The sequence below is a fragment of the Larimichthys crocea genome, chromosome IX (genome assembly GCF_000972845.2).
Source record: "Larimichthys crocea isolate SSNF chromosome IX, L_crocea_2.0, whole genome shotgun sequence".
In the NCBI taxonomy this organism is placed as follows: Eukaryota; Metazoa; Chordata; class Actinopteri; family Sciaenidae; genus Larimichthys; species Larimichthys crocea.
The window spans coordinates 2657661-2676811 of NC_040019.1; the positions used below are offsets into that span (position 1 = coordinate 2657661).

The following is a 19151-nucleotide window of genomic DNA, read 5'->3' on the forward strand; positions in this document are numbered from 1 at the left end:
AAAACAGTAAAAATCTGTAAAAATAAATATTTCCATTACATAATTTCTTTACAGTGAAGAAATGGATATAACTAATGGATAAACGGCTGAAATTTCAACTGCATCCTCTTTTTTTTTTTACAGCCTGTTCCTGTTGTATAAGATTACATTTTACAACATGAATACTATAAATGTAATAAGTTTAGAATACTGTGTCCGGGTTTTTTACGGTCACGGGAATGACTCCTGAGTGAGTGCACTGGGTCAAATGAGGTTTGACTCTCTGCTGTCATCCGTGCGTTGGGTAATCTGATGTTGAAAGATCAATATGACCAAAGTCTACCCTTCCCCCTGATGCCGACATTATCAGGTGTCAGGTGGCAGTAATAAGGCTAATGGGATGATTTGGCTCGTGGTCAAGTGCAGATGTGGATGCCAGCAAGCAAAAATTTGCATATAGTAATTTGTGCTAAGTTGAAACAGCCTTGATGAAGTCAAGTTGTTCAGACTTTTTAATGTTGCTATACAGGTGAAAATAGGACTATAATAGTCATTTTTTAAAACATAATTTGCTCATTTCAGTGAGCAGTCTTTAAGCATTTTTATGTGTTACTAAACTAAAGTGTTCTTCAGATGAATCGTGTCTATATAAAAGCATAATTGTGCAGACGAGTAAGGCCAGTACAACTCTCAATCTCACACTTGAAACAGTTATCAAATACTTAAAATCATCAGAGTGCAAATTTATTTAAATACACTTAGTTTTCCAGACAGTATTGCATTATCATTAGCTTTTTAAGTGAAGTTATAAGGCACCTTTTTCTTTAAGAGATCCCTGATTACGTGACATATTTACTGGATATTTCATATATTACTAACAGTGCAGAACAACTGATAAACTGTACAATAACTGCAGGATATTTGTGTAATTGTGAATTCATTTTTAATATTGCATCAGCAATGAGTCTTCCTAGGCTTCATTTTTTGAAAAATGAATTGCTTCCTTCTCATTGTTTATTGAGCTTTTTGGCTGATTCAACACTTTCTAATGCAGAATGAGGATATGAATGAGGGTGAAAGCTCTGTGAATACAGCTTGTTGAGTTTTTTTAATAGTTTATGTCTTAAATAATAATATAAACTTTAAAAAGAACAGTCTTCTTCACAGCAAGAATGTAATATTGAGATGTCAGCCTACTGTACTACACCTACACCGTCACATATACAATCACTGCGGCACAGGTTTTTCCACTCATTTGAGTCGGGGTGTCCACGAGTGAAACTGAGGCTATCCAGGTGGATTCATGGACTAAACTCTGATACTCTATCTGTTGTGTTCTGGGTTTGTTTAATTTCACGTACCCAGCTTCTAAATCTGTGTCAGGTTCACAAATTTAGGCAAAATAGAGAGACGAAGATTTGCTTTATGTCCAATGAAGTTTGAGAGGGAGAAGAGAAGGCATCCAAGAGACATGGAGTGAGGGAGCGCCGGCATCGATAAAGCCGCTCAATCGACGAGATAAAAACCTATTTCCTGATTGTTACACAGCGGTTATGTTTAGCATAAATAGACACAGCCCCTTTCACCTCCCCACACCATCAGAGAACCTGATCCTGGTCAGGTCAGGACCTCCAGGTTGGGAACCTAGTGATGTAAGGTTTCCCCTAGTTTCCCCCCCCCCCTAGTCTTTATGTTAAGCTAAACTGGCTGTAGCTTCATATTAACCATACATATCTTCATCTATAAATAAAATGTCTGAAAACAGTTAGGAAACAAATAAATCATTGCTGCGTGGATATTTATGCATCCATAGTAAATCTTACAGTCAATTATTCTCCAATTTTTCCCCCACTCAGGACTTGCAAATGTGATTTAAACACATTGTTATATCAGAATAAACAAAGAGGAGTTGTGAGAGGGAGTTTGTGTGTTTGTGTTTGTGTGTGTGTGTGTGTGTGTGTGTGTGTTTATCTGTCTGTCTGTCTGTGTGTGTGTGACAACAGGTAAAAGCGAGACGCCCCCGGCCCGTAAAGCGATCCTAACACCATGAATAATGGAGAGTGCCGTGGCAGAGAGGATAAGTTCTCTGTGCAAGGCTCCTTTTTCACAGGGCTTTCTCCCATGGGTCACGTGAGTGCTGAGGTGACAGTAATTTTTCATGAGTGGTGTGTGTTGGTTGTATGGCCATATATTGCCCAGGTGAGTTAGGAGATGTCCAAGCAGCCATTGCTCCCTTTTGCGTGTCCTGAGTTTGAGTATACCTGCAATCGCACGCACCCAGGCCGGCCCTGAACGTCCCGATCCCTGAACCTCCCTGCAGCCAAGGGTCAAATGAGTTGTCTTACACGATTAGAAACTCAAGGCAGCACTTACGAAACTAAAAGCCAGGGAAGTGGATGAATAAAAGATGCCATCGAAACAGAGAAAATCCACAGCTGCAGAAGAAACCGAAGAGGTCGATGACGAAGTGGAGGAAAGGGAGCCAAAGTTAAAAGAGAGGAGCAATGGAGTGACCCGTGGGGACACCACAAAAGGAGAGAAGAGTCGGAAGAAAGACGAGAGCGCTGAGAGCTCCGAGAACCAGGAGGCCCCAGAGAAAGAGAAGAAGACAAAAGAGAGGGAAAAGGTAAAAGAGAAAAAGAAGAAAAAGAAACCGGATTATGATGCCGAAACTGATGCAGTGATTGAAAATGAAGCAGAGGAGGGCGAGCAGAACAATAATGAACCCAAGACCAATTCCAAGAAGGAGAAATCAGAGAAGCTCAAAGAGGAAGTGACTGACGGAGCGAAGGAGGAGAAGAAGAAAAAGAAGAAGAAATCCTCCACAGAGAGTCCAGAGGGAGAGGAGGGGATGGGATCCAAGGATAAGTCAAAAGATGGCAAGAAGAAGAAGAAGTCTCACAATGACGATGATGAGGAGCCCCTGACCGAGGAAGAGGAGGAGGACTCAAAGAAAAAGAAAAAGAAGAAGGGGAAGAAGGGATCGGCGGACAGCGATGAAGATAAGAAGAAAAAGGGGAAAAAATCCAAAAATAAACAGATCGACTACGCAGTGATCTACCAGAAAGAGCTGCTGGAATACAACACGGACGTATCTGATGGATATGAGGATGAGTACTACAAAAAAAAAGGTAAGCGCAGACAGAGAAGCCTCACCTGTTGTATTTTAGTCTTATCTATTGGAGTGGCCCAACCGGTCAAGTCTTGAATACAGGTTTTCATCCCGTTCCCTTCAGCTCTGAGCAGGAGCACCCCCGGGGGAATCCCTCTGTGATTGTTCTTGGGTGAAAGCTCAGTTATGTTCCACATGAATGGAGCCAAACAGAAGCTCTGGGGCAGACAGGTGCTGGGTGCCGTCCCAGTCTCAGGGACTGGGAGAACCACCAGGGCCAGCGGCAGGGCCCCGAGCCAGAAGTGTCTTTTGTGGTTAGGCGGATGAGTTCGACTGTCGTCCAATAAAAGACAGAAATTTGGTTGTATGAGTTGGATAAATGGATACTGGCGTCACTCGTAGCTTTCCGACGAGCCATTTTGAAGCTGAAAATGTTTGGCCACCGCCATTTTGGCAGTCCTGCCTCTTCCCAGCTAATCTAAAAATCAGCAGACGTAGATCATTGGCAGACCTGAGGCAGACCGAATGACAGCTGGGTTCTCAAGCAAGCCACCTGTAATGGCATCTGTCAATGAAAGCAGCCATGCTGTTAGTTATGTGCAACTTTAAGTGAGTGCTATGAAAATTAGTACAGTTGTCATGAGACCAAAACAGTTTTTGTACCAGCATGTAAACATATTTCCGGTGTGAAGTTGGAGATTGACTCGTTCTGTAGCCAGCCTCAAGTGGACGTTTGAGGAGCTGCAGTTTTTGGCACTTGTGCATTGGTTTTATTTCACAGCCATGAAGGCTGACGCTTTTTTTTGCAACCGAAAACCTTGGCTAAAAGCTACTAAACAAACCTTTGAGTTCATTATTTTGTTCCACTACTGTCCCCAAGGTCAAGAACGAATCTCCGTTCACAAACCGTGCCCATTAACAAGTTTGTGTCTCCAAGAAATGATGCTACTTGAATTACATTCTCCGACGTATATGGAAAAAGTCACAAAATGTTCACTGTTAAACCGATTTTATTTAATCAAATTTGATCTATTTTTCTGATAAAATCCACTCATAGCAACTAAGACATGATATTAGGTTTTTTTTAATGGTTGTGTTTTGTTACAGTTACAGTTATGGGAGAGATCATTGTCTAATATTAAAAAAGTCAAGACTGGTTGACCAAAAACCACAATCTTTCCTTTGTCTTAATCAAAGTGCTTTTGTTGTCTGCAACCCAACCACAAACTGGACTCAGAAACAAATGAATATATACAGTATAAATGCAATTTGTAGGAGACAGGGTTGCCCTTGAGGAACACGTGAAAACATCTCAAAGTGCTGAAAATGTGACATAAACTGACTGATTACCTTTAGCTCCTGATCTCACTGAGTTCATTATTCAGTATCATTAACAGTGATACACGTCTGTGTGCATGTCTTTTTACCTTTACCTCGCTCTCTCTGACACTCCGAGGAGTTTATCATGGCTCAGTTTTACCAGGTCATTGTCTATCTGATTTTATCAGGCGTCTCTCTTTCTCTGCAATCCGGTTTTAATAGCTCTGCTCACTGTTAATTACGTATCCATGTCCCTCCCGGATCGACTTTGGTTTAAATTGCTCTTTACCAGGTCTCTGCCTCTTCTTTCCTCCTCCCCCTGGTTGTCTGCCTTCTGCCTCTGCTTCCTCTGCCCGTCACATTCATTGACTTCCTCTGCTCTCTGTTTCTTTATGCATTCATTGATGGCATTTAAAAGTATATATACACAGTATATTTACCCCTTCAGTTCACCCTAATTTTTTTATAATATTCATCTACAGAGAACCGAGCCTACCAGTCCAGATCTCCTCAGACTGGACACCACTTTATCCTCCAGTCCGGAGTACTGTACCCTCCAGTTGATGTTACATAACCGCAGGAGAGAGGAGTATACAGTAATACAGCAGGACTATAGAGTTACCACTGCATAGGCCAAGCTATTGAGTCACAGGCAACAGCCAATCGCCGACTAATCCCCTGCTGAAGATTTAATGTTGTTACTGTAACTCAAACTTAAACAGGTTTGCAGGTGTGACTTTTAAAGACCACTCCAACAACAACAACAAAAAAAACAGAGCAGATACAGATTCCTGTTTTGATGAGCCATTATCATCTTATGATTCACACCTGTGACTCACACACGTTGAATAGATGTTTAGAAGTAAAGAATAGCCTCAAACAAAGGGTTATATCACTGGCACCGAGGTCGTACCATCGATCGTATAAATATGGATGTCCATGACGTCACCAACAGGTTTCTAAAGAGCTGTAGTGAAGTGTGTGAGTGTGTGGTGGCTCTGGCCGCCACCTCCAGGCTAATCTAAGAATGAGCAAAGACGTTGAGTGTGGGTATATGCTTAGGTGGGCTGAATGAAGCCTGGTTGCCCAAACAATGGCACCTGCCTGTCAATCAAAGTGGCCACGCTCTTAATTCTGCATAACTTTAAGCCTTAATATAATCCGAACAGGTGAGTTGTATAAAAATTTACCCTCAGTACAGTTGGCATGAACGGGGAAATTAGCTACACAGACCAAAACTGTTTTTTGTACCAGGCTGTAAACGTGTTTATTTCATTTTAATATGGAGACTTATGTCCTGTAGCCAACCTCAAGTGGACGTTTGAGGAAACTGCAGCTTTTTGACACTTCTGTGTTGTACTGCAGACTACATGAGCAAAATACTAACTCTAATACTAGATGTTAAGCAAGTGACAAACTGAACGTTGAACCTGAAAAGTCCAGTAGTCTCATAGTTCATCCTGAAATGGACATGAATGTCTGTACCAAATTTCATGGCAGTCAATCCAATAAGTGCTAAGACATGTCACTGAATGTCATGGTGGCACAAGAGGAAAAAGTCAGGGAGTCACCAAAGTCAGTAATCCTCTGTGCACCATCAATGATTTTACCAAATGTTACCCCCATATTCGGACACAGATTGGAAATGACATGTGGAAATAAGACATTTATTGACTGGTTGCATTACACAGGTGTGTATTTTCGGCGAGGGCGGAGACACACGGCACGCGTGGCCGGTCGGCCTTGTGGTCTGCTCGTTATCCACCTGCACACACAAGCGTGGCGATTATTGAAAACAAACGGTAAAAGCGTTGTGCTAATTGAGCAAGTGTTTATGGTTTGTTATTATTTATGTAAATATGCAAAAACACCTATTAATGGTTTGACCTAATTAGTCATGTGATTAGGAAACGATGTATAAAAGGGAGTCAGAATTGTTTGTTGGTGAGTTGCAGAGTATTGGAAAGAGATTGGAGGGTGTTTGATTGGATTGGAAATATTATTTTTGTATGTGAAGAGTCATTTTCAGTTGACCCCAAATTTCACAGCACTCCATCCAATAGTCAGGTATTTCAGTTTGGACTAACAGACCAATAGGAATCCCTATAGTCATGCATGGCCCAAAAATGTAAACAGACAGTGATCTGATGTGCACTCTTCTCTCTCCCCCTCCCCCACACAAACACCTTAAATGACACAAACTGAGGCAGATTTCAGAGTCTGCTGACTCCTCGTCCCGTTTACCTTCCCATCAGCTCGGCGGCTTTGTCAAACAAAGGGACACATTTGTGAAATGTGAGAGAGGCTTGGCTCGGCGTATCACACCAGACATGGATTCTCTGCAGATTCGCCGCATTGAATTCCCTGGCAACCGTGCATGGAAGGAAACATAATGCCGCCTCATGTTTATAGATTATTGGACACTGTCTGAGGATGTGACTTTGTGTTTGTCCTTTTGCTCAAGTTTTTGCTCTTTAAATTATTAAGACCTCATGCTCTCAATATTTCAGCATTGTGATGTTAATTAAACCCCCGAGCAACGCTGCACACATCTTTCCTCTTCTGTCTCCTCTCTCTTTCAGTGTATGAAGTGGTCACTATCACCGGTGAAGTAAAGGGAGCCGGCACAGATGCTAATGTGTTTGTTACCCTTTTTGGAGAGTTGGGCGTCACGCCTAAGGTTCACCTGGCGAGCAAGTGAGTTTAAAAGAGTTTATGTTGATGTAATTGAATCAAATTTGATAAATATGTCGTCTATTAATCTCTAAATTAAGTCTCACTCTGCTCTCATTTGTTTGCACTTACTATATCAGGTTTAATGTTTAATTGCACCTTTGAATCAGCTTCAGTCAGTTTCACACTTTTTCATTGTCAGCTGTTAACTTTTAATCTGTTCTATTCCTCTCTGACCCTTCAGCACAGAAAAGAGGTATTTTCTAATCAGTCTCCTAAAGGATGGCTATGAATCTGTCCTTGTGTTGGGTTGTATTGTGCCTATAACACTGTATGAGAGATCCTTCCTGCTCAACATGAACCTGAAATCAATTTGCAAACTATTCCAACTTTAATCAGAGACGCAGCAGACACGTTCATCACAAAGGTTTAGTTGTGGCGCAGGAATCTCTCTCCTATACAGTCGTATAAAGTTTCGGACACAGAATATCTGGAGTAAGGAGGAACTATGTGACATGGCCGGTCTTCTTTTCCATTCAGAGGCAAATGAAAGAAGACCACGATGTCATTTCTGCGGATGATCAAATGACTCTCAGGGGATCTTATCAGCAGCAGGCTTCCTTTATCTCTGCACACATTGATTGACAGATAGGATTACCTGTGCAGTGTATAGGATATACCAACTTATTGTAAGCCACACGAGACCATGTTACCCACACCTTGTGGTGGTCTCATTCATCCAACCTCAGACGGCATCAACATGCTATGTATTCAGTATCTCCATGCTGTGTGGCTGTAGTGATGCCCAGCTGATGAAATACTATACATGGCCGTTGATGAGTCGCTTTTGTTGTATATAATAAACATAATGCATAGTAAGGAGTTTCACCTTACTCCAATATATAAGTAGGTCCTTCCTGTATTATGTAATGATCAATTAAATCTTGAAAGCATGATACAGGCAAGGAAGAGCTGCCATGTGTCCAAGAATATTTGCCCGGTCGAGGCAGATTGAAAAAAATGTGCAACTTTTTGGAAATTCACTGTGATTGTAACAAATTTAAATTGCATGAATTCCAAAGTGTGCATTGGGTTTGCTTTGTCACGTAATCAATGTCTCCCCCGTCATTCTCTTACAGGTGTTTTTTTTTTTTTTTGTTACACCGAGACAGGGAACAAACAAGCGCCTGTATTCATCTGTGCTGGAGCGCATTTCGTCCTTGGCAGTTGTTTTACAGCATATGACACCGTGCACCTTAATTATGGGAGCCTTGGCATTGTCCGTGGGTTGAATATTGTAGGGAGAGAGGAGAACAGATGGAGATGTGGGTCAGAGACAAAGGCGGGCATTCTCTGTTAATGAAAAAGAGGGTGTCTGATTCGCTGTGGTTGGCATGAGGGGCTCCTCTGAGCTCACAGGCCCGGTTTGTCGTCTCTGTGAGGGGTAGAAGTGCGCGAAGAGGAGGAGGAGGAGGAAGAAGCGTTGAAGTGGCCAAACCTCAGGAGGTCTAAGATTATATCACTGCCACAAGACCACCAGGGTACCATAAGCCGGATCAGTCAAGAGATGCAATTTACTGTTCCAGAGTTCACTTCAGTTGTCTGTCTGCGTTTCTTCAACCCCCATGTAATCTCCCTCTATCTGACAGAGCATCTTTTCTCTCTCATACACACACACAAACACACACACAAACACGCTCAATTGATCTTTTCTGACATTTGCCATGTTTCCTCAATTTGCAGAAGCCGAACTGCATTTGAGAAGAATAAAACCGATGTTTTCCGCATCAAAACGTACAACGTGGGGCCTCTGAAGAAGATCAGGTACCGTGCCAACAAATCTAATGCGACAGCGCTGACTGTGTAATATCTTGCATATGAATTTATATGATATAATGCCTCTTTTGGCGTTTGCACGGCTGCAGCTACAGATCACTGACAACATCACAGTTCATAGTTAAGCATACCTCTCGCAGGATAACAGCGGCTTACAGAGGAGATCGCACAGGAACATTTCTCACTTATTTAAGCCCCATCTGTTGTTGGAGTTAGAGTCTTACTCCAGAGGAGGATGAGTTACATCACAGAGACAGGCGATGAACAGTAAATGGAGGCAGCAGGATACATTTAAAAGTCAGCGAGTTGCTGCAACTATTCTGCAGTAATCCTAAAACAAAATAAGTTTATAGGAACCTGTAGCACTTTATATGCTGATCCGTCCACATTTGACATAAACTGAGCGATTGAGCACCACAGGTGTCTGGGTTATTGTGTGAGAGCAGGCGAGCAGCTGTTGTGCTACAGTTTTGGAGCAAAGGTGACTGTTTTTACAGCTGTTTTGAGATTTCATCGGCGTGTCGCCTGATCAGCTTAGTTTTTCTTCAAATTCAAACCAGAACTGATGCATAGATTGTTCAGATTCTGGAGATGAAATGCGTATAATTATAGTTTGCACTGCATTTCTTCAGGTAGTCCTGGATCACAAGATGGTTTAAATCCTGCAGGGGACCCCTGAATGTCAGTCTCCATCTCTTTCTCCCGATTAAGGCATTAAATTCCCCCTAAAGGGATGCCAGTAGCTCACCTGGTAGACTGTTCACCCCATGTACCAGGGCTAAGTCCTTACTGCAGCAGCCCAGGTTTATTTCCAACCTGCGGCCCTTTGCTGCATGCCTCTCCTCTTTCCTGTCTATCTACGGCTGTAGGTGCAAAAGCCCCAAAATATAACCTGATTGTGTATTGAAAGAGACAATATTTACTGTCTACTGATGTCCTGGTGGCCTATAAACAGGTTTGAATCTAGCCTGGGAGCCTTTGTTTCCCCTCGACTGTCGGTAGTGACTCTTTAAAAGTTGTTCAATCCACACACGTCTGAAGAGTTTACTTGGACGCAGCTTACAGCTATATTTCATTGTGTTATTCTATCACATCCTCTCTGAACCGTCTGAATCTTTCCATTGTTTTTTGGTATTTTTCCACTGCAGAACACACAGTGACATAGGTGCATGAGATGTGGCAAGCTGACTTGTAATTACCTGCAGGGTGAATTCATCTCACACACTATGACGGGTTTGACTCCGCAGGATCGAGCACGACAACACAGGCATGAACCCCGGGTGGTACTTGGACCGGGTTGTGGTGACCGACATGTACCGTCCCCATCTGCGCTACTATTTCGCCTGCAACAACTGGCTGAGTCGGGAGGTGGGTGACAAGCTGTTTGTCCGGGACCTGCTGGCCAGCAAGAACCCCTTGGATGTCCCAAAATGTAAGTCACTCGAGGACAAAGCACAGAACGCAAAACAGACACAAAGGTTCATAAGGTTGAAAGGAAAATAACAATCGACAGCTCAAAACTATTCAGACAGCCCAAGAGCATTTATGTCCACGTTGAATAAGTTGAGCCAAGCAGCAAGCTATATTTTTTAAGAAACTTGACAGTGTTAGTACCATATGTCTGGAGAGTTGTACACAAAATGAATATTCATAGTTCCCACAGCATTAGCTCCAGTAGTCCTCGGCTGTTTCATAATTCAGCCTGTGAAAACAAGACACACACTTTAGGAGAAACTCTAGTAGTCTAAAGGTTAAAGGTGCTGACTTTGGACCACGAGATCCCTGTTTAAATCCTGCAGCAGACCCTTGTTCCTGACCTTCCTGTCATTTATCTACAGTTGACTTGGTTGTAAAGACCGCTCACGACTAATCAGACAGTTCAAGAGCTCTAATAGATAGATAGAGTTGCGGGAGTATCCGACTGAATATGCTCTCCTGCTTGAAGGGGATGTTAACTATTGTCAGCCTGAGTTAGTTTATGGAGCATCCTTTTCTCAACAACCAGCTCCAGGGCCTCCAGAGCAGTCCCCAGCACAGAGCCACCCTTCTTGATCAGTTTAAGTTTTTTAATGTCGCTGGCTTTGATGCTGCCGCCCCAAGAGATATCTGCAATTGCATTTGCACTTACCAACCGGTGGAACATGTGCAACATCCTTATGCTAGTGTTACAGATAGGGATGGGAATTGATAAGATTTTTACGATTCTGTTTCCATTATCGATTCTGCTTAACGATTCGATTCTTTATCGATTCTCATTTGGGAAAAAAAAGGTCAAAACAGTTTGATCAGCATCAGCTTTGTTTAGAACCGAGTGGGTGCCATTGTTTACTACTGATTGCACTGCACGTGCAAAACATTGCGACCGCAAATGTGAAGCTACATAAAACATTTATAGCTAGAAATGTAGGAAAATTCGAGGCGGTCGCAGTGATAACACTGTTGAAGCTGTCAGATATATAGTTTTGGCGTGACACGCAAATATGCAGCAGAAACTCCCATCCTCAGCCTCATATACTCCCATAAAGCGCCTGAAAGAGCACTGACCTCAGCTGACTTGGCAGACAGTCCAAGAGCCTGAATATTTATGTCACTGATCACTAAAGTTAGATAGGTGCAGTTTTGTTAATTGCTAATTTAAAAATGTATGTCCGCACAGAATAAGTTTAATGGCTATAATTCTTTGGACGCTTGACAGTGTTGCTGCCATGTGCCTGGCTGGCTGTACACAAAGGTGTCTGATCGCCTACAGATCTTCCTACTGTGACAGCTTGTAACTGAATTCCATCAGAGTGTAATCCTCAGGTGAAGCAGCCCAGGTGTCATCTATTGCAATGTGATCTAACATCTTAATACCTGCAGTCAATCAAGCAGAGAAGAGCGGAGCTGCAAGGGAGTGGTCAGAGCAACACACACACACACACACACACACACACACACACACACACACACACACACACATACACACACACACACACAGTGTTATGAATATTTAACTTGGAAACCATCTCAATGTGGATTAACGAGGAACCTCCACATAATTCTGATTCATCTAATTCATCTGAGCAGAAATTTAGTCATAATTAATCGACATTTACTACACTGTTAATCGTTCTGCCGTATTGTTTATTGATTCTGTATTCTTGATTTTTTTGTTTTTGTTTTGCAGATAATAAATACATTGTGACCGTTTACACCCCCGACGTAAAGGGATGTGGGACTGATGCTGACGTCTTCCTGAACATCTTTGGAGAATACGGTGACTCGGGTAGGGCCGCAACTAGTTCTATTTTTCATTACTGATTTTTCTCTATCACTTGTCTATGAATTGATTAACCACTTATTCTACAATATCTCAGATAATATTGAAAAATCTTTATTTTGTCAGAGAAAGAGAGAAGTGGTCAGTCCTCACATTTGTGAAGCTTCTGTTGATCAAATAATGAATTGTCAACTAATAATTTCAATGCTAGATATTGATGACTCTTATTTACAAGCAACAGCCATATGACAAACACTCCTGTATATTTATTGCTACTGTAGCGACTGCAGCTATGTCCTCACTGTGATTTCAATTCTTATGAAAGCGGAGAGACGACTGGATAGTGACAAAGACAACTTCGAACGTAACTCAGCAGACAAGTTCACGGTAGATGCTCCAAACCTGGGAAGTCTGAAAAAAATCACCATCGGCCACAACAACAAAGGCTCATCAGCTGGATGGCTTCTAGACAAGGCATGTATGAGCTACACGTGCATGTATAATATCTACAGATGTGCACACATGTAACATAAAAAACACTCACTGTGTCTCTCCAGGTTACAATCGAAGACATAGGAAATAAAGAAATGTATGAGTTTCCAGTTAATCGCTGGTTGTCCATGGATGAGTCTGATGGGAAAATACAGAGAGATGTGTTGGTTGGATCGGTGCAGCCAATGGGTGAGAACAAAACAAACCACCATGTTGTGATATTTTAATATATGTGAGGAAATATAATGTAAAATTAGTCTGCACATATTGTACAAATAGTGTTGGTTACAGGTCTAAGATATCTTTACAAAATTCAACATTTAGGAGGGCACGTCATGTCACTAACTTTGTATTCATAGCTAGGCAGGCAGCCTAACATTAGCACTGATTTCCAGTAGACCTTTGGCTCATGTTATGCTGTGTTTGTTACATTATACAACCCTTTTTTTTTCCAAAAATGATGTGCAAAATACTGAAACCTCATATAAATAAGAACCACCACTTTGGATGGACATGATCTCCAGGGGCTCAGACGGCACTCAAGTTGAAACTCCACCATGCAAAGAGGAAACAGTATTTAAGCCAGGATCAGAAATGCTGCCTCCTCCCAAGCTCATTTAAGATGGACTGAGGCAAAGTAGAAAACCGTCCTGCGGTCTGACGAGTCACATTTTAAAATTCTGTTTGGAAATCATGGACAGGAGAGGGAACATCAGTGCACAGTCCAAAAGCTAACTCCTGCGATGGTATGGGGGTGCATTAGTGCACATGGCACATTTGTAAAGGCACTATTAATACTGAATGATATTTCTATTTGGAGCTGCCAAGTAGACAACATCTTTTCCTGAGACGGCCTTGCTTTTTTCAGCAGGATGATGTCTAACCGCATTCTGAACATAATCCAACAGCATGGCTGCGTAGTAAACGACCTGTCTACAGACCTACAGACTTGTTATCGATTGAAAATGTTTGGTGCATTACATAAGGTAAAATACGACAAAGGAGACCTCAAACTGCTGAGCAGCCGAAATCCTACATCAAGCAGGAATAAGAAAACATTCCACTTTCAAGAGCGTTGTTAAGAGAAGAGGTGATGCAGCAGAGTGATAGACATGACCCGACCCAAGTTTCTTTTTATACTTTGCACAGTGCACCAACAAACAGGGTGGTGCAAAGACAGGAGTCTAACTACCGTTAGCTGTCTCTGCTTTGTGGTACCAGTTGTGGTGATGATAAATAACAAGGAGTAATGTACAGAGTTCTCAAATCACAGCTAACAGTGTCGAACCCCAGCTCGTGTTCTGCCTCTGTGGCCACTGGAAGTTGTATGTTGTACAGTGCAAATACAAACAGCCAATTTGGACAGGCAATAATCACTGTCTCATTCATTCCTTCTTCATCTACTTAGGAGTCATATACCATATACGAGTGATGACTGGAGATATCAGGGGTGCAGGCACCGACTCTAAGATCCACCTGGTCATGCACGGCTCCAAGGGTATAAAGAACAGTGGCAAACTCTTCCTGGAGGGTGGTCTTTTCGAGCGCGCTCTCATCGACATTTTCAGCGTGGAGATCTTTGAACTGATCGGCCCGATCAGCAGGGTCACCATCGGGCACGACAACGCTGCCGTTGGCGCCGGATGGTACTGTGAGAAGGTACTACACTTTGTGTTTGTAGTAGCAGAGTGATTCTCAAAGTGTCATTCACCCACCGAGCACTTATTTCCCATCTAGGTGGTGATATACTGTCCGTTCACGGGCCTTGAGCAGACATTTCCGTGCGGTAGGTGGCTGGATGAGGATGAAGGGGATGGACTGATTGAGAGGGAGATGTGCGAGATGGTGTCTCTCAGGCAGATGAGGACGAAGAGTGGGTGACTTTGTTCAACTCTGGACAATGAAAGAAAAGCAAATGACATTTTAAAAACTAGACTACTTTATCATCAAATCTACTCTTCTTCCACTCTAGAGTACCCATGGTCCCTGTGGATTTGGACATCAGATGTGAAGGGAGCGGGGACAGATGCTCAGGTATTTGTGCAGGTCTACGGAGAGAAGGCCGTGTCCGATGAGTTCAAATTGGAAAACAAGTCTGATAGTTTTGAACAGGCCCAGCTTGATAAATTCCTGGTAAGCCTCTACCATTTGCTAAACTGAGCACATGACACTTTCCATCGAGGTTCTCACACTGATCCATGCTGTTATTTTGCATTTTTTTGGGATCACTGTAGATTGAAATGCCAGACATAGGACGGGTGCGGAAACTACGCATCTGGCATGAGAAGAGAAATCCATTTTCTGGCTGGCATTTGGGGAGGGTGAGATCCATTGCTCTGTCCAGTGGTGTAAACTTGAATTTAATATTTTGCACCTCTTGAATAATAAATGCCAAGCATGAGGTGGTAGGTGCATGGAGTTTATGGACTTTCTTCATGTGTACCTTTGATTTTGTGCAGCAGTGCAAAATGCAAAAGGCCCAGTGGAGAAGAATATAGATCAGTGGATGTCCACCAGTGATGTCACTGGTCTCATAGCTCTGAAACAGCTGTGCCAATCACAAGTTCGGCTCAGCAAGCGGAAAACAGAACCTCAGGAAATGTCTGGAGCATCCTGAACACACATCACCACAAAGCTGCACCAAATCTTGCACCTGATGAAGAGAGTCTATGTATAAATGAGGCTACAATCCAAAAAAACAAGCATTTTATTATCATCTTTCAGAAAAACCCTGGCATTTCCTTTGGTGCATGCTAAACAAAGTAATAACCCAGTCTATCTGACTGTGAAATGTGTGTTAATGTCACTGCTGCAGTCTTCGTTTTTCTGAATGTTAGATCATGAACCGGAGATGTAGATGAAGACGTGCATGTCATGACACATTAGACATGAACTTTCTGCAGGTCACTTTGCTTAAGACCCTGACCATGGAGAAATATTCTTTCCAATGTGGCCGCTGGCTGGACGTCAATGAAGATGACAACGAGATCATCAGAGAGCTTCCGGCTACCGGAGCACTCATCGATGAGCCGCTTCCCCGTAAGAAACACACTGAAGACATGCAAACTTGCAAACTCAGTTGTTCCTAAATACATCCATGTTTGCACGTAAAGCAGCTTTACAGAATATGTGTTCCCTTTTTTTAGTGATAAAGTATCTTGCCACCATCTGCACCGGGGAGGTCAGCGGCAGTGGCACCGACGCCACCGTCTTCCTCAATATAATCGGTGACCTGGGTGACACAGGGAACCGTGACATGATTATCAGCAGAAACAATGTCAACAAATTTGAAAGTGGCAACGTGAGTTCATCTTTAACGCTCAATAAACGCTGAAAATCAATAATAAATGTTGTTTGGGAAATGCACCGCGATCACCTTTAACCAGTTTTGTCTTTCGTCGTCCTTCAGCACGATGAGTTTATCATCGAGGCTGTGACCGTCGGCAAGGTACAAAGAGTGCGCGTCGGCCATGATGGCCGCGGTGGAGGCTGCGGTTGGTACCTTGACAAGGTGATGGTCAGGGAGGAGGGCCAGCCGGAGAGTATGGCCATCGTGTTCCCCTGTGACAGGCAAGGCAATAACACTGAACACGATCAAGATCGATTCCATATCAATCTTTTCATCCAAATCTTTGCAAGAAGGCATGTCCTAAAATGTCAGATTATTTAGTTAAAGGATAAAAAGTTTGTTTGTTTTATGCTGTAATAGTTACATATCATTTTCTTCTTAATTCTTTAGCCTATAATCCACCAAAACACCAACCGGCTGGACAAAATTGTCCAAGCAGCCGTAAAAGCCTTCTAAATTGGCCACGCTTAAATTCACTAGTTCTCCGGTGGCATGTGTTTAAGTAGTTAGGCAAGCTGATAGATAAGTTTCCACTACAAATAGGCACTAAATGAACACAGGCCAGCCAACTCTCTCCTCCAGTAATTGGAGATGGAGACAAACCGCAAGGCTGAGGTGCAAAGTTACGCCTGGAAAGAGGCTCTGCCTGTCCGTCTGCCTTTGGTTCAGTGCAGAATAATGTTGTTTTACTGTTTTTCATTGCCTGTACTGGTTGTGATCTGACTTATTATTATTATATTCTTTTTTTCAGATTAATTGCAATAATTTTGAGGCTAACGATGATCTAATTTCTGAAATATTATCTACAGAGACTCATAATTTCCTCATTTATACACTGTATGAATCAATATGAATTTAATGTATTCATTAAATCATTAATTGAAGATATACTGCACTATATAAAGATATGAAAACTGAGGATTGTGTGTAAAATATAGTGGTACTATACCAGCATGGTTGATAGCATTTTCACAGACTGCAGTGCTATGAGATTATGAGTGGTGAGGTCTGATGGCGGATGGTAAAAAAAGTCTTGAGTCTGGTGGTGCGTGCAGCCATGTAATGTCTGCCAGAAGGTAACAAGAAGAACAGTGTGTGAGCTGGTGGCTGGGATGACGCCGTGTGCCTTCACAGGCACCGCTGTTGAAAGATGTCCGAGTTTGTTGCCAGTGATCCTTCAGATGTTTAGTGATTTCAAATGGGAACTCATATATTTTATAAAAACATGGCAAACGTACAGTAATTATTACAAATTCATAGCTCCAGTTAATGTATTTTAATGTTTGGGTCTTACTTTTTCTCCCCTATTCCTCGTGTGACCCAAAGATTTTCCATGTTTTGACTTTTTTGTCGAACATAGTTTCTTGAATTTGAAATCTTATTTCCACATGTGTACATTTTCAGGTTTTTAGGGAGGGTTGATCTCTTTCAGCCTGTATGTGTTTTTCTTCAGGTGGTTGGATCGTAACGAGGACGATGGACAGATTTCCCGCGAGTTGGTTCCAGATGGAGACGGCCTGCGTCTCTATAGTGAGTGCCTAAAGAACATTTGAAACTAAGCAAACACACACACACACAAAAGAAAAGATGATACATCTTTTAATGGTTGTATAAATTACATTTATGTACTGTCCATCCTCAGATGTCAGCTACCATATCGCAATAGTGACGGGCAACATTAATGGAGCCAGCTCAGACTCCAGGGTGTTTGTCAAGCTGTATGGGGAGAAGTGTGATACTACCAAGACGACACTGGCAGTGTCCGAGAATGACCTCAGGGACTACTTTGAGACTGGACGCACAGACATCTTCATCTTAGACACCTTTGACGTTGGAAAGGCAAGCTCTTCAGACACGTGTCACAGATAATTTATCTTTTAGACTTTATCTTCTTATTTCCTTTGTGCTTACAGATCAACCGCCTCCTGATCGGTCACCATAACGAGGGCCTGCGGGCTAGATGGTTTCTGGACAGTGTGCGGATCTCTGTACCGGTTCATGGGCTAGAGTACATGTTCCCAAGCCACCGCTGGCTCAGCCAATACGACTCTGATGGGAGGGTGGAGGCTGAGATCTATCCCAGTGAGATCTTGGAAATCGAAAAATGTAAATAGCAATAACATTTTAAAAAAGTAGTGTAGAGTCATTTTAAAAACGGTAACAGTGATTGGGATGCCTCTTCTCTAACAGTGATCAACTATGAAGTAGCAGTGGTGACAGGGAACGTTCTGACAGGTGGCACCGATGCAAATGTCTTCTGTCAGATGTACGGAGATGAAGGGAAAACTGAAGTCCTCCAACTTGTGACTCGTTCCGACAACTATGAACGTGGCACCACTGAGATCATCAGGGTCTGTATGAAGCCTTATGTAAGAGATTTAACTCCCTGGCCACCTTTTGACCTCTTGTTTTATACCTGCAACCCAGATCGAGGCTCATGACGTTGGTAAGATCTACAAGATACGTATCTTCCACGACGGGAGGGGTGTCGGAAGCGGCTGGTTCCTGGAGACGGTGAGCATCAAGCGGCTGAAGATGACTTTGGTGAAAACTGAGGTGAAGAAGGAGGAGAAGGAGACCAAGAAAGACAAGAAGAAGGACAAGAAAAAGAAGAAGAAAGAAGAGGAGGTGGAGATAATTGAAGAGCTGAAGGAACTGGTGGTGACATATACTTTTCCTTGTAACCGCTGGCTGGCCAGGGATGAGGGGGATGGAGAGATTGTGGTGGAGCTGCTGACTGAGGGGGAGGAAGAGCTGGAGAGTAAGCAGAGCATGAACGCAACACGTGTGTTTTAATTATGACATTTTAAATGAAACTTCCTGTCTCATGCACTTCCTCTCTGTGTTCTCCTCTCAGTGAACACCTATGAGGTCCATGTGTTCACCGGGACTATGTTCGGGGCGGGGACTGATGCCAACGTTTACGTCAACATCTATGGAGAGATCGGAGACACGGGGGAGCGACGGCTCAGGAAGTCGAACAACCTGAACAAATTTGAGAAAGGCAAAGTAAGCTCATGTCTACTTGTGCTCATTTTTTATGTGATCATCTCAACATTTCTGTTTTAAAAGAATAGTCATGACTTTTTGGGGAAATGCGCTTACACACTTTTTTCACAGAGGGTTTGATG

General features: G+C 42.7%; 1 protein-coding gene across 1 annotated transcript in view; it reads left to right on the forward strand.

Moving 5' to 3' along the window:
• The first annotated feature begins 2198 nt into the window (after positions 1–2198).
• The window catches only part of loxhd1a (lipoxygenase homology PLAT domains 1a), a 31263-nt gene continuing 14310 nt past the window's right edge, over positions 2199–19151 (forward strand). The window contains exons 1-20 of the mRNA XM_019278366.2: positions 2199–3110; positions 6994–7108; positions 8828–8908; positions 10168–10352; positions 12087–12185; positions 12505–12653; positions 12737–12860; positions 14080–14330; positions 14409–14544; positions 14644–14804; positions 14906–14992; positions 15575–15710; positions 15818–15972; positions 16081–16241; positions 17474–17550; positions 17663–17859; positions 17934–18126; positions 18211–18371; positions 18448–18781; positions 18878–19029. Of these exons, the coding sequence (XP_019133911.2) occupies positions 2387–3110; positions 6994–7108; positions 8828–8908; positions 10168–10352; positions 12087–12185; positions 12505–12653; positions 12737–12860; positions 14080–14330; positions 14409–14544; positions 14644–14804; positions 14906–14992; positions 15575–15710; positions 15818–15972; positions 16081–16241; positions 17474–17550; positions 17663–17859; positions 17934–18126; positions 18211–18371; positions 18448–18781; positions 18878–19029 (3678 nt within the window). The 5' untranslated portion in view covers positions 2199–2386. The remainder of the gene's footprint in view (positions 3111–6993; positions 7109–8827; positions 8909–10167; positions 10353–12086; positions 12186–12504; positions 12654–12736; positions 12861–14079; positions 14331–14408; positions 14545–14643; positions 14805–14905; positions 14993–15574; positions 15711–15817; positions 15973–16080; positions 16242–17473; positions 17551–17662; positions 17860–17933; positions 18127–18210; positions 18372–18447; positions 18782–18877; positions 19030–19151) is intronic.